General features: G+C 47.5%; 7 protein-coding genes across 7 annotated transcripts in view; 3 read left to right on the top strand and 4 right to left on the bottom strand.

The window, feature by feature from the left end:
• LOC126560414 (uncharacterized) overlaps positions 1-26,110 on the bottom strand; it is a 202,368-nt gene that overhangs the window by 7,262 nt on the left and 168,996 nt on the right. The window lies entirely within an intron of this gene.
• LOC126560403 (BTB/POZ domain-containing protein KCTD5) overlaps positions 1-26,110 on the top strand; it is a 121,254-nt gene that overhangs the window by 81,359 nt on the left and 13,785 nt on the right. The gene's annotated exons all lie outside the window — the stretch shown is intronic.
• Positions 1,261-9,289, top strand: LOC126563278 (adenylate cyclase type 9). Its single transcript, XM_050219946.1, has 5 exons — positions 1,261-1,269; positions 3,732-4,012; positions 4,140-5,423; positions 5,499-5,599; positions 5,954-9,289. The coding sequence occupies exons 1-5, from the start codon at positions 1,261-1,263 to the stop codon at positions 9,265-9,267; spliced, it is 4,989 nt and encodes a 1,662-aa protein (XP_050075903.1). The 3' UTR covers positions 9,268-9,289.
• Positions 15,128-16,394, bottom strand: LOC126558665 (fatty acid hydroxylase domain-containing protein 2). The gene is made up of 3 exons (XM_050214718.1): positions 16,153-16,394; positions 15,364-16,068; positions 15,128-15,284 (listed from the first exon to the last, which is right to left on the bottom strand). Exons 1-3 carry the CDS (start codon positions 16,392-16,394, stop codon positions 15,128-15,130), a joined length of 1,104 nt encoding a protein of 367 aa, XP_050070675.1.
• On the top strand, positions 19,585-20,723 carry LOC126559519 (fatty acid hydroxylase domain-containing protein 2-like). The gene is made up of 3 exons (XM_050215691.1): positions 19,585-19,710; positions 19,867-20,497; positions 20,576-20,723. The coding sequence occupies exons 1-3, from the start codon at positions 19,599-19,601 to the stop codon at positions 20,715-20,717; spliced, it is 885 nt and encodes a 294-aa protein (XP_050071648.1). The 5' UTR covers positions 19,585-19,598; the 3' UTR covers positions 20,718-20,723.
• Positions 22,544-23,689, bottom strand: LOC126559095 (uncharacterized). Its single transcript, XM_050215208.1, has one exon. The coding sequence runs from the start codon at positions 23,643-23,645 to the stop codon at positions 22,632-22,634; it is 1,014 nt and encodes a 337-aa protein (XP_050071165.1). The 5' UTR covers positions 23,646-23,689; the 3' UTR covers positions 22,544-22,631.
• Positions 24,800-25,810, bottom strand: LOC126562947 (uncharacterized). Its single transcript, XM_050219555.1, has 2 exons — positions 25,708-25,810; positions 24,800-25,626 (listed from the first exon to the last, which is right to left on the bottom strand). Exons 1-2 carry the CDS (start codon positions 25,808-25,810, stop codon positions 24,800-24,802), a joined length of 930 nt encoding a protein of 309 aa, XP_050075512.1.

Genomic DNA, 26,110 nt, shown 5'->3' with positions numbered 1-26,110 from the left:
AACTTGTTGTTAAACAGTTTAACAGCTTTAATAACTTATTTTAAGCTCCAACCATCGATCTCACCTCCCGCACACCGCACAACAAGAGACGGCCAACGATACCAATTGGATGTTAGTAGACCGAAAAATGGCAAACCCGCACACCCACAACCGGAAACAAAAGTCGCAGGCAAGCCAGGCGAGTCACATACAGGAAGCGTAACACCGGAAACCAACCCGTAACCCCGGTTTTGGTCACGATGCGGCAAAATAAATACCATGGCTTCTTTACCGTGCTGCGTCACACCGGTACCGTACGCACCGGGCTGCGCTGCGATTCTTATCTTGTCGCTGTTTGCTGTTTTCGTTCGAATGGTAGCGTCTCTCGACGGTTAGGACGACATAATCTAATTCAATGCGCACGCAGCCAAATGGGAAAGGAAACGCCGGGGGATAGGGCGAAAGGAAATGCGTATGTGTGCGAACCATACGCAGACCGAGGCGCCATGTGATCCCGTTTGCTGTTTGCTTCTGATTATTGTTATTATGTGGACGATGTTTCTGCAGGTGTTAGGTACGTGTGTTTGTGGGTAGGGGGGGGGGGGGGGGGGGGGATTCTATTTGGTCGGACGGTAGGACGTGCAACACGGCGGCACGGTAACGAGGGGGAGAAAGGTGGTCTCTAATTGAGTTTTCGGTTGCTTCTTGAGGAGGTTCCTCGTGTTTGACTTGATTTTAATGCTGTTTCGAGCATTTTGATCAAAAGTGGCTTTTTGCTTTATCGTTGTTAAACTGTTAACTTTACTCTTACGTAGGTGGAAAGTTAGTACATCATAAGGCTCATGTACACGAGACGAATCCTGCTCGAGGTTTAGCCTAATACCGTATCTGTTTTGGATTGGTATGGATGGGATTCGTCATCAAAGAATCGTATCGTGTACGTGCCTTCCCTTCATTCATGTAAGATTTCTTGACACAGTTTATTAAAGGCGCATATTGTTTCTTCTTTTCGTTTCTATTTCAGCATTAACCTCAACTCCCCTCCCTGTGCTCCGTTGCATCATGGTAGAGGTAATGCTGGCGCTAGACCAACGACGGGGGAACAACCTGCAACAACAGCAGCAAACACAACAGCAACGAACAGCGACTACATCCTCCCGTGCGGCACTTTAAAGCGTGCTCGGCAGAACCCCGCCAGAAACCTGATCAAACCCGATCAAACTCCTCGCAACGGAAACCGAAACTCATCTTACAGCCCCGAACACTAGCACCCAAGCCATAATGTCGGACGTAAGTAAGCGCAGCCTAGTAAGGCGAGCAAGTCCTCGAATGCTTCGGTGCTGATAGAGTAACGCAAAGCAAAAACGATCATGTTTGACATGTTCTGGCGCTGCGGGGCCTTTATTGCATGGCGGGACCGATTACGTACATCTCGGCGTAAACGGGTGGTTAGCGCGTGCTAATCATATGCCAATCATCACGCTAACTCTCCTCCCGACGGAACCCTACCGCACACACGGCCGATATAAACTGGCCCACTTTTCCTACAGGGAGTTCGTGTCTCAGGGGTAGCGCTTGCTTGCAAGTAGTATGATCACATCCATTCTGCCGAAAATAGCACCCTTTGTCAGTGTGTCTGTAGGGTGATATCTTATTACTTTTTACTAGCCATCTGACAGCACGATTCGAGATCGAGGCGGTGCAAACAAATCGATTTGTTGATCCGATTGCTCGCGTACTGTGAGTGTCCATGTCTTTTGAAGGGCTTTGCAATGAGTTTTAAAATTGTTTGTTGGATATGTGTGTAATTGCTAGATGGCCTTGAAACCGAAGTAGGAACAGGAAGCTATATTACTGTTCGATCGGAATTTACAAACAAATCGTAAGTTTCGCAAGTAATTTCTGAGTACATTTATCACGAATAGACGAGAATCTTGTGACCATCGCCGGAATCCCGCCGATCGTTATCAATTGCAGGGTTGCTCCAACATACTTTACTTCTGCCCAGTAATTAAATATTCACGTAACCGACTAAGAAGGAAATTGTTGTTTGTACCGTCCCAATTCTATCCTAGCAATTGCCAGCCCAAAAATTCCCTTTTACCGGTGACATTAGTACACGCCATCTTACACACCCTCAAGCCATTTTGTACCGTCATTCGCGAGTAGAATCGGACAGGGGGAAAGGGGTAAATGGTGGACGGGTTGGCAAAATAAATATACACCTACGAAAGATAAAGCATTTGTGTATCTTTTAGAGTCAATTATGGTAGCGCGTGCTCGCAGGTTTGGAGTCTGATCGCAGCCGCTGCGTTGTCCAGTGGCTGCGGGCAGGATACAGCGCTACCGTGGAAACGCATTGCTGATGTTGGTGTGAGCGATAAATTACACACCGCACACACACACACTGCATGCGAGTGGAGTAGCTTCCCAGTGTCAGGTGTATGTGTCGTCTGTGTATCTTTTCCCCTGCTGCCGTACAGCACACGGGGGTGTACGATAACTGTCCATCGCCGTTCGACGTCAGTCGTGGGGTGCATCCGGCCGGTGGCCGGTCTCCTGGTACCGGTTGTGTGAAGTACTGTGTCGTCTAAACCGAACAGGTTAAGTGACCATTCCTTACAATTAGACAGACACTTGCAAGACAACAGCATCAATCAGGAAAATCAGCAATCAGCTAAGAAAGAAATTCAGAAGGATAATTTTGCCAAACGTTTCAGAATAGAAACAAGAAAGAACAAGCAGAACAAAATTACTAATCCCAGCAACCCTTTACCCTTATCTTGAATTACCCGGCACCCCCGAAACAACTGGGGTGTGAAGGGCGGGGGGGGGGGGGGTGTGGTTTGTCTGCGGGACGTGCGATAAAATTAAAACAAACCGTCGCTTACGATATCGTGCTGCGTCTGGAGTTTCTTGTACGGGTGCCTATTATCGCACTTGCACCGCGAGATGCGCCATCTTGCTTGGGGCGCTCTAACACATTGGTGCCTTTTTGGTGAACTTTTCTCATTCGATGGGCGCGATAAGCAAACATCTCGATCGTGCCCGGTTCTGCTGGCTGCTTCATCATCATGGTCAGTTATTCTTGCGATTTGTCGTTCGGTGGAGGTTGTTGTTGTAAGGCGGCGTAAGTGGCTAGGGGGAATGATACGGACGCGGTGTGGGTCATGTGAATCTGTTGTACGTAAATGTAAGGCGGGTTACATCTGTCACCTTATTTGAGGTGTAGTGGGACAATTCGTGTGTACCGTAGAAAGTGGAGAAAAGTTGGGTAAAATCGGCACCTTGAACCTTGAACAATTACAGTAGTTTTCAAGCTAGTGGTCAAGGATTTGTGTTCGATATGAGAATTATCGATTCTAATTAGCCCAAAAGCCCAAATTGGGTCGTCACAGGTTAAGAACTCAGAATTCGCAGATCCTGTCCTTCCGATTATTTAACAAGAAAGATGTCGCGACCTGAGACTTTAGCAACGGAGCACTAAGATCGTTAGTTTGATTCTTATGGAAATATGTTTAGCCGCAGGTCTATCTATACCTCTATTCGCAGACCTCCGATATCCTCAAGTCAGTCAACGAGATTCAGCTCGAGCACCAGAGGCTTGAGATCCAAGAGGAGATTATGATATGGAAAACATTGCGATTCTCGCTATTGTTCTTGATGATACCTATGGCAATCTCTTCCTTTTATCTTTTTTCCAATTTTTTTTTTTTACTGTAAATATTTCTCAATCCTTCCCATCCCAACAGACGGCATCCAACTATCGTACATCGACCTCGTTCACAACCATGCCCCCGGTGCTGACCGAAAGCCAGAAAGGTTCGGTGGAAGACATCCAGATCTCGTTGGCACCGTACATCCAGTCCTATCTGAGCCAAACCGGGCGCCGCCATTCGTGCTGCAGCGTCATGTTGCCGGTTGCGTTTGAACGGGCCGCTCCCCGGTCCTGGTTCGATCCCCGTTTCGATTCACCCGTGCTCGAGGGCCAGTATCAGGCCAGCGTGTTTCCCCAGCTGCGCCTCAAATTTCGGTAAGCCGTCATCGGGTTTTACTCTGTGTGTGTGTGTGTGTGTGTGTATGTGCGCGCGCTACAACCAACAACAAAAAACAAAGAAGAAAACGACCAAAGCATGCATGTGTTGTATTTCTGCTTTCAGCTTCGCATTATTCTACATCCTGCTCTGCTCGCTCGTCTGGCTGCTGTACTTCCTGTTTGGCGGTGGCCCGACCAGCTTCACACTGCTGACCGTCTCGATCGGGCTTATCTTTCTGTTCGCGCTCGTCGGCCTGTGGGTAACGCGGACCGACCTCTACCGGGCGCACACGAACCTGATCTCATCCTTCTGTGCCATCCTGCTGTGCATGTTTTCGCTCTTTCTGCTGCTGCTGACCCGCGAAGCGCTCAGCCCGCTCGGTCACTTTTCCATCTGCATCGAGATCGTAATGCTCATCTACACCATCATACCGCTACCCCTGTGGCTCTGCTGCACCATCACCATGGCGTACTCGGTTTGCTTCGAGGTGCTCTCGTTTCTTCACCAGACGCACTACGACTACAATTCGCGCCCGGGTGGCCAACCGACGGTGACACCGCTTGCGACCGCCACCGCCACCATCAGCCAGACCGTGGCCCGGTTGCTGACCGAAGAAGGTGCAGCGGGCAGTGTGACGGCGAGTGGCGGCAACGATTACCAACAGTCGGGTGACTCGTTCGTGTACAAGATCGTGCTGATCAGGGTGCTGATACAGCTGTGCGTACATCTGATCGGCATCCAAATACTGATCATGACGGTCGTGCGGATGCGCGGCACCTTCATGAAGGTTGGCCAGAATCTGCTGGTACGGCGGCAGCTCGAGATGGAGAAGCAGCTAAAGGAGAAGATGATCCACTCGATGATGCCACCGAAGGTGGCGGACCTGCTCCTAAAGGAGAGTGGCAGCGTGCCGAAAGGTACCAGCTTCGATCAGTATCCCGCGTCTGCACAAACGGCCGCCCGGCGCACGACACCGTCCGATCTAAAATCCCTATTTCGCCCATTTCACATGAACCGGATGGAGAACGTGAGCATACTGTTTGCCGACATCGTCGGCTTCACGCGCATGTCCTCGACGAAAACAGCCGAACAGCTGGTGGAGATACTGAACGATCTGTTCGAACGGTTCGATGATCTGTGCTTGCTGAATGGATGCGAGAAGATATCGACCCTCGGCGATTGTTACTACTGTGTGTCGGGATGTCCGGAACCGCGCCCAGACCATGCCATTTGCTGTGTCGAGATGGGACTCGGGATGATCGAATCGATCCGGGTGTTTGATGCGCAACGGAACGAAGGTATCAAGATGCGGGTCGGTGTGCACACGGGTACGGTACTGTGCGGTATTGTCGGTACGAAGCGGGTCAAGTTTGATGTGTGGAGCAATGATGTAACGCTAGCTAATCGGTAAGTGTGGGAGGCAGTGGGTTATGCATCAACGGCATGGTTGCTAGCAATAAATTCTTGCTTTAAATTTTGCAGCATGGAATCCAGTGGAAAACCGGATCAAGTGCACGTATCGGAGGAAACTTGCGGCTTTTTGGGTGATTCTTACATCATCGAGGAAGGCGAAGAAGTGGATGGTAAGTAGTAGTGGCTGGAACTTACGGAGTGGAATAATGAAATCACTCTTACTCTGAGGTATAAAACCGGAGTATACTCCGCAAAAAAATCTAAAGTTTATTCAGGATAATTCCGGAGTTTACTTTGGATTAATCTGGAGTTTGTTCCGGAGCTAAATCCGGATCAATCCGGAGTATTCTCCGATATTTTCTCCAGAATTAACTCCGGAGTACACTCGGGAATCAATTGCAGGACGGATTAATCCGGTTCCGGTAAAAATAAGCATTTGCCTATCACTAGTAGGCAGCAAACGCGCGACATCAACTAGTACTGCTACGAAACCTAATTCTTCCCCGCCATTCCCATTTGCGCAGGACACCGTACGTACTTCGTATTAGGCAAAAAGCTAGATCTCGTCGGCTCGATAACGGAAGGCCTATCCAGCATTGGGTTACCGGTCGATCTGAATCTGCTCGGTGCCTCATCCTCCCCACTGGACGAGCTGCCGTACGCGACGAGCGAAGAAAATCCGGAAAGTTCCTGCCTTTCCCGCAGTGCCACCAACCTGTCCGGCATACAGCCAACCGTACCACCTGCCTCACCAGCCGGGCCAGTGTTTTTCTCCTCGCTGCACGCATCGCCCGTCTCGACGCCACGGCCCCGTATTGCATCGCTAACGAAAATGACCAAGTTTCTGCGGTCGGCGGTGAAGGGTGATGCGGGTCGATTGCTCAACCCGATGTCCCATGCGAGTGTGCCGGTTGAGAAGCCAAAAATTATCATCAGCACCAAATCGATCTCAAACGGTTTCGAGTCGGAGGAGGATGAGGATGGCGAGATGCTGACGGAGGCGGTTGGGAAGGGTGGTAGACGTGTGGCACGTTCGCTGGCGGCTAGTCCCAGACAGACGACGACGGTCGGGATGCTGAACGAGCGTGGTGGACCGCAGCAACACCCCGCACAGCGTAAAGCTGGCAAAGCGTGGAAGCGCGAGGACGCGACACACACTGCACCGGAGTGTAGTAGAATCTGTGATAGTAGTAAGAGCTGTGACGAAGATGTGCCATGTATTGAGAGACGATGCAGCAGCACGCGCACCAACACCGGTATCAGTGTTGGTGGTAGTGGTGGTAGCAACAGTAGCAATAGCAATAATCCGAACATCACCAACGGTTGTTACCAGCATGTGCCGATCGTGATAGTCACACCACGCCCCAGTTGCTATACACTGGACGTAGCGAGTGGTGGGACGGCGTGCAGCAGTAGTATTAGCAACACAGCACCACCACCACCACCACCACCCCCTGCCACGACCAGTACGATGGCGAGTCGAAACAGCCGGCCAGTTTTGTCCGACGGCCGTGAAAACACGCACACCAGCCAAAGTTCCGTGTTCGACGAGATAATCGATGTCCGTTCGTACATATCGCAATCCCGCAGCGATATTTCGCCATTTGCACGTACCGGGAGCTACCGCTCACAGGCGGACCGATCATCAATTATCCACGAGATTGCCCTGTCGGCAGGTGTGGCCGGAAGTAGCAACAGTGGTTCGTTTAGTCGGCCCCGTAGCTCCACCATCACCACCACACACCACGCATGCAACGAAGCACACTTGCAGCAACACGTGCAGCAGCACGTGCGCCACGGATCGGTCGTAGTATGCCCAAGCGCTCGGTTACTCGGTGCGGACGGTGCAAGCCTTTCGCCGTCCGCCACATCACGGAAAGATTCCGGCATACGCTCAAACAGTCGCCGATCCAGCATCCAGCATCAGCTAATGCTGATGAGCCAAACGGTTGCACTCTCCGTGCACCGTGTGTCCGGCTACTTTACCAGCTCACAGTCTAGCCTGTCCGGTGCGATCGTTACGTCCGCCACCGGTGAACCAGCAGCCCAGAAACCGACCGGAAGTATGCGCCTAACCGGACCGCCACCAGGATCTAAATGTTGCGTCGGCATCAAGGAACCACATCCGGATCCACTAGCCGCCTGTCTACAGCAGCTACGTAAACAATCTGACCTACAGCTAATACGCTGCGTCCGGGACAATGCCCGATCGCAGCGCAGTTATCTGGTAAAGCCACCACTGTTGCCCATTTCGCTACGCTTTAAATCACGCCCAATGGAGCAAGAGTTTCGCTCGAAAGCGCACCGATTCGGGAGTGAAAATGGCGAACTGGAGGGCTCCGGTCCGCCAACACTTGCCACCCCCAAGTACAACACGTACATTGACATGCTCGTCTCGTTTGCGGTATACCTGGCAACCTCCACATCACTCTTCCTGCTCTCACCCTCAGTCTATCTCGAGTCGTACAAAGTGTGGGTGTGCATCTTTGTCTTCTTCAGTACGGTTCAGCTGTTTGCGCTGTTCATCTGCACCAAGCAGGTGTGCCGACGTACCCGTAAACCTACCGTGCGTCGATCACGCCCAATGGCGAGCCGTAGCTGCTACGATTGCTTACTACAGCTCGCCTCCAACTGGTATCCGTGGCATATCTGCGGTGGGATCCTAATGTCACTACCCGTCATCTCCATACTGTCCAACTTTGCCATGATGGATGTGACCAAGTTTCGCGTGTTTGAGTTCCACTACGGGTTTCTGATGTACATCTGCATCGTGCACTTTTGCAACTTTACGCAACTTAACTGGTGGATGCGGAACGCGATGGCGTGCCTAACGTCGGCCATATTTGTGGGTATTGCGGTTGGGCATATGGTAGAGTTGCAGGCGCTCGAGGTAGCGGTTGGTGTGGCGGCGAACGGTACAACCAACCTGGCAGGCGGTGTCGGTGATGAGCGTAGCAACGAGATGCTGCACCGTGCCCAGTTCGATTGGTTCAACAACTATCGGGTGGAGATATACGTCGATCTGTTGCTGCTGCTCGTGCTGGTGTGGTTTTTGAACCGCGAGTTCGAGATTGGCTACCGGTTAAGCTTTCACGGGAGTGCGGTCGCAAACCAGGACAAGATCCGGGTGCAAAACATGAAAAATCAAGCCGACATGTTGTTGCACAACATTATCCCAAAGCACGTGGCGGAGCAGTTGAAAAATACGGCCAAATATTCCGAGAACCATCACAACATTGGCATCATCTTTGCTAGCATCGTCAACTTTAACGAGATGTACGACGAATCGTACCTGGGCGGGAAGGAATATCTGCGCGTGCTGAACGAGCTGATCGGCGATTTTGATGAGCTGCTGGCGAGACCCGAATTTCGGTGCGTGGAAAAGATCAAAACGATCGGCAGCACGTTTATGGCGGCGTCCGGGCTTGATCCGGGCAGTCGCGGTGAAAACTGCGAACATCTGTACACGCTGCTAGACTTTGCGCTAGCGATGCAACAGGTGGTGGAATCGTTCAATCGGGATCTGCTCGAGTTTAATCTGATTATGCGCGTCGGCTACAACTTTGGCGATGTGACGGCGGGTGTGATTGGGACGAGCAAGCTGTACTACGATATTTGGGGCGATGCGGTAAATGTGGCGAGCCGGATGGACACGACCGGGGTGGCCGGGCGGGTGCAGGTTGGCAGTGAGTGTGTACCTGTGCTGGGCGAACGGTACGATTTTGAGCCGCGCGGCAAGGTGTACGTGAAGGGTAAGGACCATATGGAAGTGTACCTGCTGGTTGGCAAAAAACCGGACCTACTGGGACCACCAGAACTAGATATAGATCCCGTATAGAGGATAGGGTAGACAAATGGAACGCTTTTTATTTTTCGTTTATTTATAGAGGCTTTGAGTCTTAGAGACTACATTCGCCTCTCTCAGTGGAACGCTTGCTTTTAGTCATTTCATTAGAATTTTTAACGTGTTTTTTTTTTTTTTCAAAATGATTGTTGGTTTGCACTGTACATCGAAACGTTACCCTGAATGCTGGTCTCCGGATGATGAAGTAACAATATTGAAGGTTAATAGCTAAAAAGAAATGGAAGGTACAACTAGAAAATAACAAACCCTCGGACGGTGCATAACAGGTGGGTAGATATATTAGAGGGTTTGGTAAAGTTCCTACTTTCATGTGAGCTTGAGCGAACTGCTTCGCTCTTTTTTATGAACTGAACGAATGGTACAGATTTTACGTTCTTTTTTTTGTTGTTATTTAAAATGCTATGACCGTAGCGACACAGCCGACGCAGTGGTCGTCCGAAAGCGGTTAATTCTTCTTTTTTTGGAGGCTTCTTTTGAGCCTGATGACAAACTATATTTTAAAAATGGCGTCGAAAAGATAGTAGATCGCTTTTTAGGACTGCTTCGCTCTCTCGAAAGCAATTCAATTAATTGAATTTGGCCAAAAAAATCTTTTATCATGGTTAGGACTAAGAGTTATCTACCCACCTGTTAGGGGCATACTGCGTAAGCTACTATAGGCTAGGAACAGTCTAGGGGGCTAACATACAAGCACGCATACCCCACGCAGACAAAATACTGTGCTGATTATTAATCTCTATGGTCTCGAAAAGACGCAACACGAAATACTGGATGAATTAGTAAGGTTAGGTATCTGCGTCCTGATTGTGGGTAGATGTACCCACTATAACTACTACAACTCCTCTCCACACGATACGATGCACTGATGTAAACGATGCACAACTAAGCAGCAAAGGCTTATCATTGTTTGTGTGCGGTTGCTGTGGAGATGAATTTGAATATTTAACGAAAATAGCTACATCTTTTAATTAGGTAAATGTACACGCATCTTAAAAACATATGCGTCACACGTCGCGGCTGTGCTCCTCGTACGGTTTCCCGTGTAGCCAATTGAAACAATGTGTCCTCTTCTACCACTTCTCTACATTCATATACATGTGCAAGGGGCACATCTCTCAGAGGCCGCCTTTTTTATTTGAAACAGGCTGCTGCTAGAGATCTTAGCTAAACCTATACCTATCTGTGTACGTGTGTTACAACATTCAACAATCGATTAAAACTATCAGGTGATCATAGGACTTTCATAGATACTGAGCGTGACGCAAAAAAGGGAACACACTAACATCTATTGTGGGGCTAAACATCTCGACTGGACTTTATTCCACGTGTCTATGGCTAGTGTTGCGTCGGGTGATACTACGATAGCTCGACCGCTGAAGCTTCTTTGCAGTGTGATCATTTCAACATAAATCAAGTAATCGATCAGAGTTTATTTGAGGCTTTGAGCGCCATACGGACTCTTGAGCTATTGTTCGTGCAAAGTCAGGTCAGGTCAGCTTCTTGAGCTGGTTCACACGAGCACTTGGACTCGACGATATGCGAGATCTTGACCTAGGGCTCAAATGAATTTCTGCTCAAGCAATAATGGACTCACGCAAACTCACCAGATCTCTGCATCTCCCGTGACCTGTATGGGTTTGCAGGATTTTCTGTGAGCTACCGTATTATCAGCTCAGCTCACCTAAAGACAAACTTTTTGACACAACGCTAGCTATAGACATGGATATAGATAGTGAACAAAAAAAGATAAACCATTAAAGCTTCGGTACTCGGATGGAGATGTCAAAAAGTACTCAGTTGAAAAGGGAGGATTGCCGAGTTTCTGTAGCTGAAAGCTAAGAGTCGATTCGTGTGTACCGTGGCGTTCAGAGATCGCGCACCACCCAACCAGAAAAATTAAATACGCAGACAGTGGTACCAAATAAGATTTCCCCATTTGCCTATGACCATCTTACCTTCCCATCTCCGTACATTTCCCAACCAACCAATCCCCCCCCCCTCCCTCACCAATTTCTATCCCACGTGTTTGTGCTGTGTACGGTCTGTATGTGCGCGCATCGCTTCGTAGGTGTGCCTGAAGCATAAAAACGCGCAGTTTCAACTGCGTCTACGGCTGCTACCCTCTACTGCGCGCTATCATGGTTTCGGCCTATATCAGTACCGTATTAGAGGTCCTGATGTTAGCCACCTCTAGGTGTCGCACTGTACGCTTTAACCATAGTGATGTTTGATCACGAAGGATCGGAAAATTTTATAACACATATATATGTATACAACTAACGCGAACCACACGTACAAAGAGACACAAACACATGCATACATCTCTGGTAGAATGATAGAATGATGGTGTGTAAAATAACGCCAACGGAACAGGAAACAAATGCAAAAAAACAACAACCTAAGGATACTATTACGTACGTGCCTTCTCTCTTTGGACTAGTTATTACTTTACATTACTTCCACAAAGCGGAAAATTTAAATCACACACACACCCTATTACCAAACCCATTTCCATTCTCCCTTTTTGGCTCCTATCATCTAGAAAAAAAGGGTTGCGTGTTTTAAAGCGCGTGTAGAACAGAGAAGAGATTTCATTTACACTCTCCTCCGTAAGGTATCTTTAGTAACAAATTTAACGAAAATTGCAATATTTAGTTTTAGAAACGATACGATATTAGCCGATATGAAAAAGTGTAAGAAGGAGGAGGGGAAAGAGAGGGAGGGGGGTGGGGAGTTATGGGAAGAGATCTAGAGTAGGGAAAAACACAGGAAAGCGGATCGTTTCAGGTGGGATACGCCCCGAGCTCACCGACGTGCCAACGTGTAGTTTGTAATAGTTTATATTAGTATAACAATAGTTTCGTTGCGTTCAACGTGTTTGCATCGTAATTTATATAATGCCCATCCGGTTTCGTTTTGTTTTATTCGAAAACGGGCTCGCGAACCCGCGCTAGTTTATTTTAATTGCGTCTTTTTACAGCGAGCGAGAGAGAGAGAGAGAGAGAAAAATAAACCAAAACAAATATGGCGTCTAAACACGTGGTCGGATATTAAGTTACAGGCAGCGGCGATGTAACGTTCGCGTGTAAAGATTTCAAAACATACATATATGCATATAGTCTTGCCAAAATGATGATGATTTAATAGCTGGGTAGGCTTGAACGTTGTTTTTTTTAAATGCCATTGCTGTTACGTATATACATATATTATAGTAGATCGATATGTACACTATATTGAAGAAAAAAGTATAAAATATTTATCTAATTATTATTATTTTCTTTAAAACAAAAATATGAATGTCACGCCGCTGTGGCACTGTGATCACGAAGGAAAGGGTTCGTCTGTCGTTTTTTAGTTTCACACCCGTCTTTATTACGGCACGGAAAAAGATAGATAGAGGAAGGAGATTAGAGCGAATGTAATGAAAAAGTTTTTCATTGATGAACGTTTTGCATTGCGTATGTACGTATCTACTAGATATATGGTGCACCACGGTATTTATCATTCCCATTTTTGCGCGTTACGTGTCTATTGCCACAATTTAGATGAAGCACCAGTACACCCAAAAGTGGTGGAGTAAAAAATATAAGGAAAGCATATCAGAGAGATCGGGAGGGAGAGAGAGAGAAAGAAAGAGAGAGATCGAGAACAAAAGGGACTCATCGGTGTTTAGCAAATGGTTTAATGTGCATAGAGATGTAGTGTTTATTTTATTCTAAACTAGAAACAAGACGCTTATAACTGTCACAGTCATATGTGATTGTCATTGTTTTACATCACTTCTACATCACCACTGTTATACATCACCGCGTTAACGCAACGCACACGTGTACTTGTCAGTACCTTGAGTAGTAGCAATGAAGAAATGCAAAACCAAAAAATGAATATTGCAAGAATCTAGTGTATGTGGTGTGAATGTTGCCTAAACTAGCTGGAAAAAAGGGGAAATGTGTGGGAACCTTGTTTCGCAATACTACAGTGTTTCGATCCATATAATGAAGCTTTTAAATTGCTCGGTGAAATTTTTCAAATGGATAGTGAATGCAATCAATCCTTCCCCTTTTTGCAATCAGCTGTTTCAATGTTTCAATCCGACAAAATTAAAACAAAAATAATGCCATCCTTTACTTTGTTTTCATCACGTTTGTACGGGTTTAACGGAATTAAAAAATAATAATAATAGTTGGAAAAGCTGTTCTAATCACTGCTTCTTTCAATCCACAGTCACGTTGCAAATATTCCACAAAGGACTATTCCACTATCTATTTGATGCATTTCTTTATTGGCAATTTTACAATTCCCTTACATGAATCGAAACCCCTGTAAAAACTGCACACGAAAAGCGAAAGCGAACCGATTCCGCCAATGTTGGAGATAGTTGAACTACACTGAAATGGGACAGTTAAGTTCCAGGGCAAGCAAAGACGGGATTCCGAACGAAAGTGTTAAAAAGGCTGGGGAAGAATTTAATATTAGAGCTATATTGTTGTAATAGTAGTTGTTGTTGTAACAATCGCGACCGCTATCACTCTGTGCGATGTGTTGAAGAAAGCAATAGGACCAACGCCTCTTCGCCACACTGCTCCGTCCAGCTTCGATGGAGTGATTGGTGTGCTGGTGATTGGCGAGGGGAAATAATTTAGCAGACAAAACAAAAACAAACAACGGTGAATGAAAACGAAAGTGAAACAAAACGCTGTTCCTCACAAATACTCAACTTCGTACGCTAAGCCATCAACAGCTACCCTTAAATGTGTATTAAATCGAAAGTGGGCAGCAGTTTTCGAGCAGTTTGTTAAGAGCGTGAATCAATGGCGGTAGACGAATCCATACAATCAGCGTTAGTGTCTAAAGCCACTATTTCACTATAATATACACACACAAACACATCTGTACCGACTAGGACAAAACGACTCGTAAAGGTATAATAGCCTTCACTCCAAATGGCTCGTTGTTTTTAACAAACAAACAAAAATGTGTACTAGCACACCGCAAATGTTATGCAGGGTTTCTCTGCTAGGTTTTATTGAGCAACAGATTTCAGACGAAAGTGAAGGAAGACGGTAAGGTTACAGACGGAACGACCATGGTTACACATCTTGTTTTTTTAGTCGCAGTTAATTCTCACCTGGAGAATAGCTCTTTTAAATACATGAAAAGTAAAAAAAAAAAGGGCGATAAAACAAAACAGCACACTGATCAGGAATAGTTACTAAAGAAATAATCAAATGTGATCGAGTATTACAACAACAAAAAAACAACAACAGAGCATCACACGCAGAAGGAAAGGTGCGAAGAAACAGAAGGGTCCTATTTAAAATACAACAGCATCACTAAAAGTGTAACTCGTAACGCTACGTGTGGTCAAACGCAAAACCGTCAAAAGCTGGAAATAAAATATATCCCAAAAACTAAGTAACGCCAGTTCTAGTGCCAGTTTCAGTGTAACGTCACATTATCGGACGTTCGGTGTAGTTGTTGTTAGTTTTATTAAGTAATCTTTTTGACATTCGTTAACAAAAGTACATTCCGACATATGTAGTGGTGAGTAAGGTTTTTTTTATGATAGTACACATCGATGATGTCTGCCAGATGAGCTACGGTGTGTGAGTGTGTGTGTTTTTGTTGTTTTAACATTCCAGCTGAAGCTCCACAGCCGGACGTTGTGTGTTTGTGTGCAGACGTTTTGGGTACCTAGAATACAAATATTAGAACTCTGGCACCGACCGTTCGTGTCGATGGTGAAGTTTGTCTGGCGCCGTGACCAGGATATAGTGCCGTGTGGTCCTATCTGACTATCTGTGGTGGTGTAGTGTAAAGTGTGCACGCCGGTTTAGAACGCCTTCTTTGCCGGCTCGGGGAACGCTTCGCGGGCCGGTATGAAGCTCAGCATCATTATGTGCCGTGCGTAAGCCTTCGTAGTACGAAACAGTGCGTCAGTACCGTGCAGCCGATCGAGCACTCCGAGCACTCCAAAGCACTGGTTGAACCTACACGACCAAAGAAAGGATACATGCATTAGCTCGGTGCACAGCAGCACTAGTGGCCAAGCGAAAGAGGCACGCTTACTTGAGATGATGGAAGTCGTGCGCTTCCGGGCTCGGAAAGAATGGCAGATGGTAGCCGGAATGGGCATTCAGCGTGGACAGTATTACGAGCGTAAACCACAACCATGCCACTGCCACGTGGCTGCCGAGCATGAAGATGCCCAGAAACGGTGGTACCAGGTTGCTGAACACGTGCTCCACCGGATGGCAGTAGATGGCGGTGATGGCGATCGGGGCCGTCCATTCGTGGTGCTGCTTGTGGATGTACCGGTAGATGCGCCGGCTGTGCAGCAACCGGTGCGCATAGTAGAACCCAATCTCCTCGATAAAGATGCAGAACGACAGCTCCGCCAGCACCCAGTGAAAGGTGGGCAGTTCGCGCAGATCATTCAGCCCACGGAATCGCATCGCCTGGTACATGCAGTACGCCATCGGTACGCCGACCACGGTTTGGTTCATCAGCACGGTCGCAATAACCTTTGCCAGCCGGCGCCGATCGACCGGTTCGTTCGTGCCCGGCTGCATCTTGTACCGCCGTATAATCGCTGGCCGGCAGGTAACGTCGAACAGTGTGTAGATGCCGCCGAACATCCAGTACACCGCCATGGTGAAGATGGTGGTACTCAGCACCCACAGCCGGGCCGGATCCTCACCGGTGAAGTCAATGAAGCGATCCCACTGCGACTGCCAGAAGTCACCCGATGCGCCCCAGAATCGCTGCAGATGCCTACAAAGCGGGGGGTTTTTTTATGGAGAGTTTGATCGTGAGTTTAGAGCGCTGCATCACCCAAACAAAAAAAAAAAAGCTCACCAGGTAAGTGTGTTACGGAATGCAGCGAACCCGACTAGAAAGAAGCTGACGATCACGAGAAAACTGTACAGCGAGGATAGAAGTCGCGGATTTTGTGACTCGATTGCCGGCATTGGCCGGGACGTAACAGCTCGGGCGCCAATTTCCGAACTCGGACGGTCGGTGTCATCCAGCGGGATGCACGGTTGCGGATCGTCACCTGGCGAGGACTCTCGGTCCAAAACGGTCGGACTGCTGTCCATCTTGGAAATGGGAAGAAGAGCCACATTGTACTTTCGGGTTACTACAGCATAGCAAGGTACGGTTTGTTTATCACGCGGTTTTTTTGTGTTTGCTTTGCCTTACTCGTTAGCAAAACAAATAACAAAAAGCGAAAAGCTGTACAAGGAATTGTAGGGGAGAAAATCGATGAATTGATTTTTCATCCCAGTTTTTGTACGCTAGCGAAAGTATACTTTCTATTTGAATTCTATTCCACTCTGAAACGGCATGGTTTCGGTTTCGTCTCCATACGACGCTTCCACACGCTTAAATGACGCATTTATTTGACCACACGCTCTGGCATACGGGTTGTTATGTGATTACATAAATCAATTATTCTTCCCACTCCGCACGAAGGTCAAGGGTGTATTGCGCGTAATTCTCCCATACTAAAAAAAAAAACAACTGGCTCGACTTTCAGTACCGCGGTTCAGATTGCTCCATTAATTAGTGTCCATACAAGCACAACAATTATCGCCCATGATCTCGCGTACTCATGTGAGCACGCTCTCGAGCACGGTGTAATGAGGAAATGTGCGTCGCCTAAAGTTATGCAACGGTATAGTAGAAAGTGTGTTTTGAATGTTTTTTAAAATTACGCTACGCACACATACACACAGTCACGCATGTTTGTATATCAACAGGGGGTTTGATGCATACCTCCCTTTGTTTTCTCCACAGTCCACTTGTAAGGTTACCCCACTATTAGTTCTTACTATCCAATATGGCTCGCTGTTGATAGTAGGCTTGTTGCTACAATACCTTCCCCTTGGCTGGTGAACTTAACTTCCCGGGATGCGTTGATGCACAGCTGGCGCGTGTACGCCAGACCACCAGACTGTCAACTGCTGGCCTAACTACTGGCTGGCCACAAATGCTCCGCACAAACTACTGTAAGGATATTCGACGCAATTTATTCGTTTCCTGACCCCAAACTAGACTTGCTAAAGGGGAGAGAGTGTATGAGCAAGAGAGAGAGAGAGAGCGAGAACAACTATAAATGCGTTGCTGGGCACAAACACTGTTTCCCGGTTTGTTGTACCGGAGTGTACCCAAAACAAAACCCCAACAGCCGGACTTGTGTACACAAAACGTCACCGCGAAAGGATAACGCGAGAACAGTTTGCTCGTGGCACGTTGGACGTTGGAACCATTCGAGAGAACGACGGGAGAAAAGCTGAAGAGCGCACTGTGAGCAAATATTGGGAAAAGTGGTCTTGGGAAAATAGTTTGTTTTTTTTTTTCAAACATTTTAAAGCAAGTGAGTTTCTCAAACTGTTGTCTTAAGCTTTTAGGCTAGGTGTTGAGTTGAAAATTTGCTGAAGTATAAAACTACTTAAACTGAGAATCCAGAGTCCACATATCTCGAAGGAATTGTACTGGAAACCCTGTACTTTACATACTCTCTCTCTCTCTCTCTCTCTCTCTGTCTCTCTATCTTTCGCCTTCCACTCGTCCGATATCTCTCCTTGTTGGGTTTAGCATATTTCCGGCAACTTTCCTAAACCTTTTCAAAATTAAATGTCTAAATTGTGATACAAAGTACGAATCGCGTCAGGATCGATCAGGAATTAAAAACAAAAAATGGATCCTAAAATTTTTTCCAAAGTGTTTTAGAGGTTTGTTTAACGTTTTTCCCTTCTAATTAACTTTATTGGCTCACTAGTTTGAACAAAATTAAATATTTTATCTAACAAAGTCAAACCTAAGGTCTCCTCCAGAGCAACAAAACTACCAGTTATTATCCCTTGTTGTTCCTTCTCTCTATAATGCGATTTCTCTCTTTGTTACAACGTCAATATCCAGTAGCAATCTTGCACACAAAGTGCATCTGCGCCCGTAACGCGATGCAATTTCTTCCTTTCTTCTCCCCGCCCTCATCGCGTCGTCCAAAAAGCCCCATTTGGTCTTTGTTCTCGATACAACTGAACCCCAGATTTCAATTAGAGCGCTAGGAACGTCCAGACAAACGTAACACACAAAGGCACCCCAATGTCTTGATTTCTGTTGGGGAACGCCATTGTTCTAGTCGCTGGACGACTCACATTGCTGTCTCGCTGGACATGCATGTTGTCGGTGCAGCATTATGCAAGATGGATATCAGCAATAGTCGACGACGACAAAAAAGGGAGTTCGTTAGAGACTGTCTAGGTTGTTGGCGAGTTTTGTCCGACATTTTTAAAACCCTTCTACCTTGAGGCTGTTTGTGTGTGATCTGTCATATGTATATCACGCCTTATCAAACACTGAACTTGGTCTAGTTGCCGGAATGGAAAGAGAATTATTACTAACAACAAAAAAAAGGTAAGTCATTCCTCTCGTCCAAAGTACACATTCCGACAAACACTTGAGATTGACGCTACTTGACGCCATCGTCCTAATCTTGGTGCGATTAAAAACTCGACCCATAGCTAAAGCAAGTGGTTCACCCTCTTCATACGCTGACCATCCATGACAAAGGAACTTTTACTTCCCTACCCAAAAAAAAAAAAAAAAATCTACCCCACCGAGGTTGACCTTACTGATCTCTTGCCGATTCTTGGGCCATTTTCTCGCGCAAGTTTTCGTCTTGCATCGCGACGGGTCGCCAGTGATAGCAAGCGACGCTACAAATAAAAACAAACGTTAGCGTGTAACATCAACAAGAGACGCGTACGGCAACCCACCGATAATAGCGTTACACTCGCCGCTCTGATGCTGGCACGGCTTAAATAATCGCCAATAATCATCCACAACACCCGCCCCATCCCTCCACCCCGAGCACCGAACACGCATACGCACGCAACGCGAAAGCATTCGCCATCGCAGCTTTGCTGAGGGCCCCGACGGCGGCAAAGTGGCGCACGCTTGTAATTGTATAGCAATTGAATCTTCAATTGGCCTACTAGCACCACCACCAACAACGGCCAACAACAATCGCCTTCAGCATCATCAGTAGCTTCACTATCGCTGCGGCACGTCGCAGGCTTTCTCTCGTGCTCTACACACGCACACAGGCGCCATTTCGATCAGGTCGCAATTCATCTTTATTTGCAAGCGGTGCACGATCCGGTCAGATCAGTACGCTGAAGTCAATTGAACCGTACGTATGGATGTGCGGTGCACGGCTCTGGAAAAACCTGCAACACATACAGTAGCGTGTTGAATCGTTTCGCTGTTTTTTTCACACAGACACATCAGCGATCATGTCGCTAACGGTGGAGCTGTTCGATCTTCCGGCACACCAGTTCCGGATGTTTTGGGGCGCATCCGGCAGCCTGTGGCAATCGCTGTGGGACCGCTTCCTAGACCTAACCGGTACGTGCACAGCAACAACATCACACATACACATCCTCATGTGCTCCTTCGAGAGATCGTACCTCGGAGGATGATAATCTTATCACCCATGGTTAGTACCCAGTACGCATTTTTTTCTCTACCAACTCCGATACGCTTGTTACACTTTATTTGCAGGTGATAATCCACTCGCCCTTTGGACCGTCGGCTCGTACGTGTACACCTCGCTGATTTACTGGAGTATCGGGCTCGTCTACACGCTGTTCGATGTTACCGGGCGGCCCGGATTTTTGCGCCGCTACAAGGTACAGCCCGGCACGAACGAACCGGTCGACAGTGGCCGACTGCGCACCGTCATCCGGCAGGTGCTGTTCAATCAATTCTGTACCGGATTCCCGCTTCTCTTTCTGATGTACTATCTGCTACCGGCACAAACGCGCGACAATGTGCGCGAGCTGCCCACCTTCCTTACCGTCGTCTGGCAGCTGGCCGTGTGCATTGTGATCGAGGAGATAATGTTCTACTACAGTCACCGATTGCTGCACGATGGGCGCATCTACCGGTACATCCACAAGCGGCACCACGAATGGACGGCCCCGATCGCCATTACCGCGATGTACGCGCATCCGATCGAGAATGTGCTGAGCAATCTGCTACCGATTGCGGTCGGTGTGTGGACGACCGGGTGTCACATATCGGTCGCATGGCTATGGTTTACGATTGCCATCTCGAACACGCTGCACGTACACTCGGGCTACCATCTACCATTTCTGCCCAGCCCTGAGCAGCACGATTTTCATCATTTGAAGTAAGTTTTTTTTTTTTGGGGGGGATACTTTGAGCGTTGGACTACGAGCCACTTTACTCTATATTTCTTCTATTCCAGGTTCAACCAGTGTTACGGTGTTTTGGGTGTGCTTGACTGGCTGCACGGAACAAACGATATGTTTCACCGTTCCAAACAGGCTAAGCGCGATTACATTCTGACCAAACTGGAACCGGTACGAGAAACCCATCCCGACCAGTAAAGAAAAAAGAAAAAAGGTGATTTTTTAACACAGTGTGTCTTTTTACGGAAAAATGGAAGTTATCCTTCTTTTAAGGATGTTGTATCGTTTCACTATACCTGTTGATATACATATTTTCTGCGTGCTTCTATTGACGGAGCAACAGCAGCACATAAAGTCAGCGGCCTGTTTATATGTGCTAAAGAAGTGAGCAGTTTATTTTATTTTTTAAATAAATATCTGCAACAGTGCAAACAATCAAACGAATCCACGATACACCATGAACCACATCCGATAAGGAGCGAGTGTTTGGGTGAAAAATGCCCCACCAAAAAAGAATTCGTAGGAGTACGAGTTTTACTGCAAGTTTAACAGCTGATTGCTTATCTCGTGTGACAAGCAGAAGTAGAGCAGGTCCACGGCATCATTTCAATGACCTATCCACACAATCAAACTTTGCGTTGCTGTCAAATCATTTCGGAGGGTTTAGGATGAGTGGGCGAAACGGTCTGTACGTGCAGTTTTTAATTGCAAGTCATAGTTGGCAAGATTTTGAGGATTCAGGGGGCCATAATTGTAAGACTACCAGGATAATCAAATTCTGATTTACCTTCATTCTCATGACAGCATGGTTTGAGCTGCCATGCGGACTAGCGATTCACCCTAGCTATTGATGGTCTTACCAGTAGATTTGGATTTTAACTGAGAGAGCTGATGGTTAAGGCCACTCGGACACCGGTTGCGTTCTGCATAGAGTTAGGTAAAGTTAAGACTTCACTCTAGCTCGATTCCGTTGTTGCAAGTTGTAATTCGAATTGCTTGAGTTCATGGATGACATCAACATTATCAAATTAACGGTTTGATTGTAGGGATTTCTTCTTTAACAATAAGGACGAATTTTGATTGGTGAGCTGATAGGCTACAGTAAACTATGCTTGTCATGTTACGAAAGTCCGCAGTCTTGGACATTTTTTTTGCTTCTGGAATAACGACCTGCTAGGTCAGGCGGGCCGTTTAAAAACTTTTTAGACTTGCTGATACCACTTATAGATGGATAGTCAGTTCTACGGGGGGATAGGTTCGGATGGGATTTGAACCCCGGTTTTGCTGTGCGTGTGTGACCGGTGCCGTTGTCGTTTATAGCACCGGCCCCGGGACATACATCTAGATGTTGAATGATAGACTCACTCATAATAGACTCCAACTATTATGAGCTTCATTCCGCTATCTAACCATACCAAACTATAAAAAATGCTGAGTCTAAGCTAGAACTCTTCTTTTGTTCAAAGTATATTTTGACACTATTCAAAAACAAAAAAAAACTGTTAACAATACTTTTTTCTTCCTGTTAAAGATAACTCACAGTATTCCAAAAAATGGTTACTTGTTTTAGTAGCGTTACTTTTGCATGTGACTCCACTATCGTATCTAATTTTAACGTGTTTTTTTCTCCTATCTCTTCGCTTCGTAAATGTTTCTAGACCCTTTTTTTCTAATTTCAGTTTTATAACCCCTTTTCTATGTTCTAATTCACCATGTATGCACTAGCTGCACCTACTATAATAGCGTTTTTTTGCGGTATCCCTTCTGGACGAGCGACACTTGGAGCACCTGCCTATCCGGAGGACAATCTAGAAAAAGAAAATCAAATCCGTTTTCCTACAGTCTAGGGTAGAAGTAGTTAGCAATAGGGGTAGTTACTCGATAGCGTAGTATGGTTATGCAGGGGATATTCATGGAGGAGATCGCGCTTCAATCACTCCTACCTATCTCAGCGCAGCGCATTTAAGTGTGCTATATCTGCTTTTTTTTTTGTTTTCCCCAGGACTTTTTCACGTATTCGGTATCCGGGTGTGAGGTAAGAAGGCACTTTATCGCTTTCGAATGAACGATCCAATTGGAAGGAAGCAGGCAGTCGGCCAAACGGCAGTCCGCTCAGTAGTTGTACATGCCGTCGATAAGAAAATCCATCCGTCGGTAGTGGCGCGTCAGCCAGAACTCCTTGGCACGCCGGTAGGACAGCAGAAACAGCCCCAGCAGCAACGGTATGGCGAAGATCAGCGTCACGATCGGGACGATGTACTCCCGGCGCGAGTTCGGCGGCGCACCGGGACCACCGACACCGCCGAGAAACTCCTTGGAGAATTGGGCGAGCGGTTCGTCGACGCGAAGCCGCCCGCTACTGTCGACCGGATCGTACGTTGTACCGTAACCGGGTTTGGCCGCCTGGAGCAGTTTCGGTTCGTCTTCGACCGAGTAGGTGATCTTTGGCTTTTTTGGAGGTTTCGTGGTGGTGGTGGTGGGAGTGGTTGTCGTTGTCGTCGTAGTTGTTGACGGTGTTGTGCTGGTAGTAGATGTGGTAGTACTGCTGGTAGTGCTGTTACTACCGCTCGTACCGGATGTCCCGTGGGTCGTTGTTGCGTTGGTACTGCTGGGTGGTTTTGATTGTGTTGGTGTCGGCTGCGGTTTCGCTGAGCTCGCCGTGGTTGAGGATGCGTTTGCACTGATTGTGGGTATGGTGGAACCACCGTTCGATGCACTCGACACCATCGAGGTCGTGGTGGTGGTGGTGGTAGTTACGTTTGACTGCGTGGCTGATTCACTGTTCGTCGTGCTGTTACTGGGGTTGATGGGTACGCTGGACCCGTCACTAGCTGGTATGGTTTGCTGGTCCGTGACGGACCCTCTTACCACACTTGCCACATCATTGATGACTCCTTTCCGTGCCACTATCCGCTGCCCCCGATCGGCATGATGCTCCACCAGCAGTGGCACTCCGACCATGCCATTCTTTCCACCGTCCTCCACCGCCATTGCGTCAATCACCTTCGCCACAGTCACGTTCAGATCCGGTGGTTTGTTCTGTTGCTGGGCTGTCGCCTCACTGCCAACTCCACCCACCACTAACAGTGCACCAACAATGCACACGTACACCAGTGCTGCATGCATCGTGCCGAAGCTTTACGTCGTAGGGTACACTGGAACAGCCGCGTTGTGCTTATTTTACTCGCTACTCGGGAACAAAACACACTCCACACTAGCCTTACTTCATCGCTAGCAATCACACCTCACAACCTGACTTTATCGTACTTGGGCGCACACTGGGGTGGGGGAGAGAGATCGTCCAAATACGTTTGCCGTAGATTAGTTACTTTGCATTCTGTGACACCCCCTCCCTGTGCAAAACAAATGCACCAATAAGATATACCCACCCAAAAGCACTGCCGTACAACTGCACTGTCAGGGTGTTAGTTTGCTTTTCTTTGTTTTGACAACATGAAGCCCTTGCGACACGAGGCGCGAATATTGTGCCGCAAAATGTTTGTCAAGAGTAGGTAGGTAAGGCTGGGTACGTAAGAGTCGAGGAAATGTTTTCCAATCATAACATGTCAAAACATGTCATCCGTATTTGGGACATGGATATTGTAAAAAGCTGACAGAATCCTCTCAAGTTCCACACGGATGTACCAAAACTCGACAATTTGCCATGTCTAGTGGTGTGTAAAGTAGCTTTAAAGAGGAAAGTGCATATCCTCACTAACAAGTGAGAGGTGAGGCCTCCCGGTAGCTCCGCGCTCACTGAGGGCTAGGAGCATGAAGAGAGCGAAGAGCTCGAAGAGAGCGAAGAGTTACCTCGTTAGGGAGAAGAACTCGAAGAGAGCTATCTCGCGAGGGCGAAGAGCTGAAAATGTCGAAAGAGCTACCTCGTAAGGGCGAAGAGCTAGAAGAGCTGCCTCGTGAGGACTTAGAGCTTGAAGGCTGGACGTGAGGACTTAGAGGCGAAGCTGGATACACTAAAGGGATTTGTTAACCTTGTATGATTCTTCAATTACGCAGAATTCTCCAGTAGAAATTACACATGGATCTGACGTTATGTGTATAGAAACGCCTTCAAATTGCGGCACAACAATCACGAAACGTATAGAAACGATATTACCGACACGTGGCTGTGTGCGTGCGTACTTGCGTACGTCAAGCGCAACTCGCGCACGAACCGTACGCATATGTCTGTTCTTAGTCGAAATGAATCAAACACGCTTCCGATTTGAATTTCACTCAACGGTCACAATCGAACGTTTTCTTTCCACACCTTCTCTACACCATCATTTATTTTCCGCAAACAACTGCACTAAATCTGCCACACTGTCTGCGTAATAGTCCGGTTGCTGGAGCGTGTTGTTTGTGCGCCCCATCTGCTCCTTCGTCGTACCACCGGACAGGACCAGCAGTTTCTGAAAGCCACACAACGATCCAAACGCCATATCTTGCTCGAGCATATCGCCCACGAGCAATGTGCGGCTCGGTTGCTTCAGCCCATACTCCTGCACCACACCTGCCCGCAGCTGATAGCCCGGTTTGCCGAGCAGTATCGCACGCCTCCCAACTGCTTGCTCCAGCATCTCGACAAACCATCCCGGTCCGATGATATCGCAACCGTGCCGCACGTGTATCGTCTTATCCGACGCACCGGCGATCAGCAAACAATCTTCGCTCCGCTTCAGATACATCTCCGCCCGCATCAGCTTCGGATAGTTGACGTTAAAGTCAATGTCGACGACGACCGCCCGTACCGGTGCGTCATCGTGCACGGTGGCAATAATCTGATGGAATGATTCCGGGAGTGGTTGCGTTGGGCCATCGATTAGCTCGAAACCGGCCTGCCGTAACGTGGCTTTAAAGTTCTCCGTACCGAGACAGTAGATTAAACCATCGAACTTGCGAGCTCGTAAATAGTGTACAATGGAGCGAGCCGGATGTATGATATCCGCTTCCTCGGCATTGTATCCCAACCCTAGCAACTGCTGACGGTAGCTCGCAAATGGCCGGACACTGTTGTTGGTGATGAACTTGACGCACTTACCGTGCTCTCGCGTGAGCTCCAGTGCCACATTGGCACCCTCGATCGGTTCGAACACGGTCCAGAGAACTCCTTTTGGAGGAAAATTTGGAAAAAAAGCCTCAGGATTTGACAGTTTTGCTTGAAACTCTTGCCTTTAAGAAAAAAAGTTACCATCACAATCGAATAGAACAGTATCGAAAGAATCAAGAAACTGTTTAGCTTCCTTCTTGGAAAGATGCAAAATATGTCTACACTGTTCCTGATGTTCCGCCATTACTCCGAAAGCTACGTACGATCTTAACTAACAGTGCCGCCCTCATTGGAAGCTTTATTTGTACCCGATTGAATACTCAATCAACCTTCATTGCCCAGCTAATCTACCCTGATTGACAGGGAGCCCGACCGCCATTAGGATATCGCATTTCAATCTACAGCTTCGCAAATCACCCTAGAGAGATGGTGTATACCTTCGGAGTCTTGCCATTGATTGCGCTACGCCTGGTGTCGTTATGAATTATTTACATATGTTTAATTTGTTCCTTAAAAATTGTTCACTTGCATGAAGACCGATGTA

This window comes from Anopheles maculipalpis, chromosome X (assembly GCF_943734695.1).
Source record: "Anopheles maculipalpis chromosome X, idAnoMacuDA_375_x, whole genome shotgun sequence".
Taxonomy (NCBI): domain Eukaryota; kingdom Metazoa; phylum Arthropoda; class Insecta; order Diptera; family Culicidae; genus Anopheles; species Anopheles maculipalpis.
The sequence above is the reverse complement of the archived record's forward strand: the minus strand, read 5'-3'. Positions and strand labels throughout refer to the sequence as shown.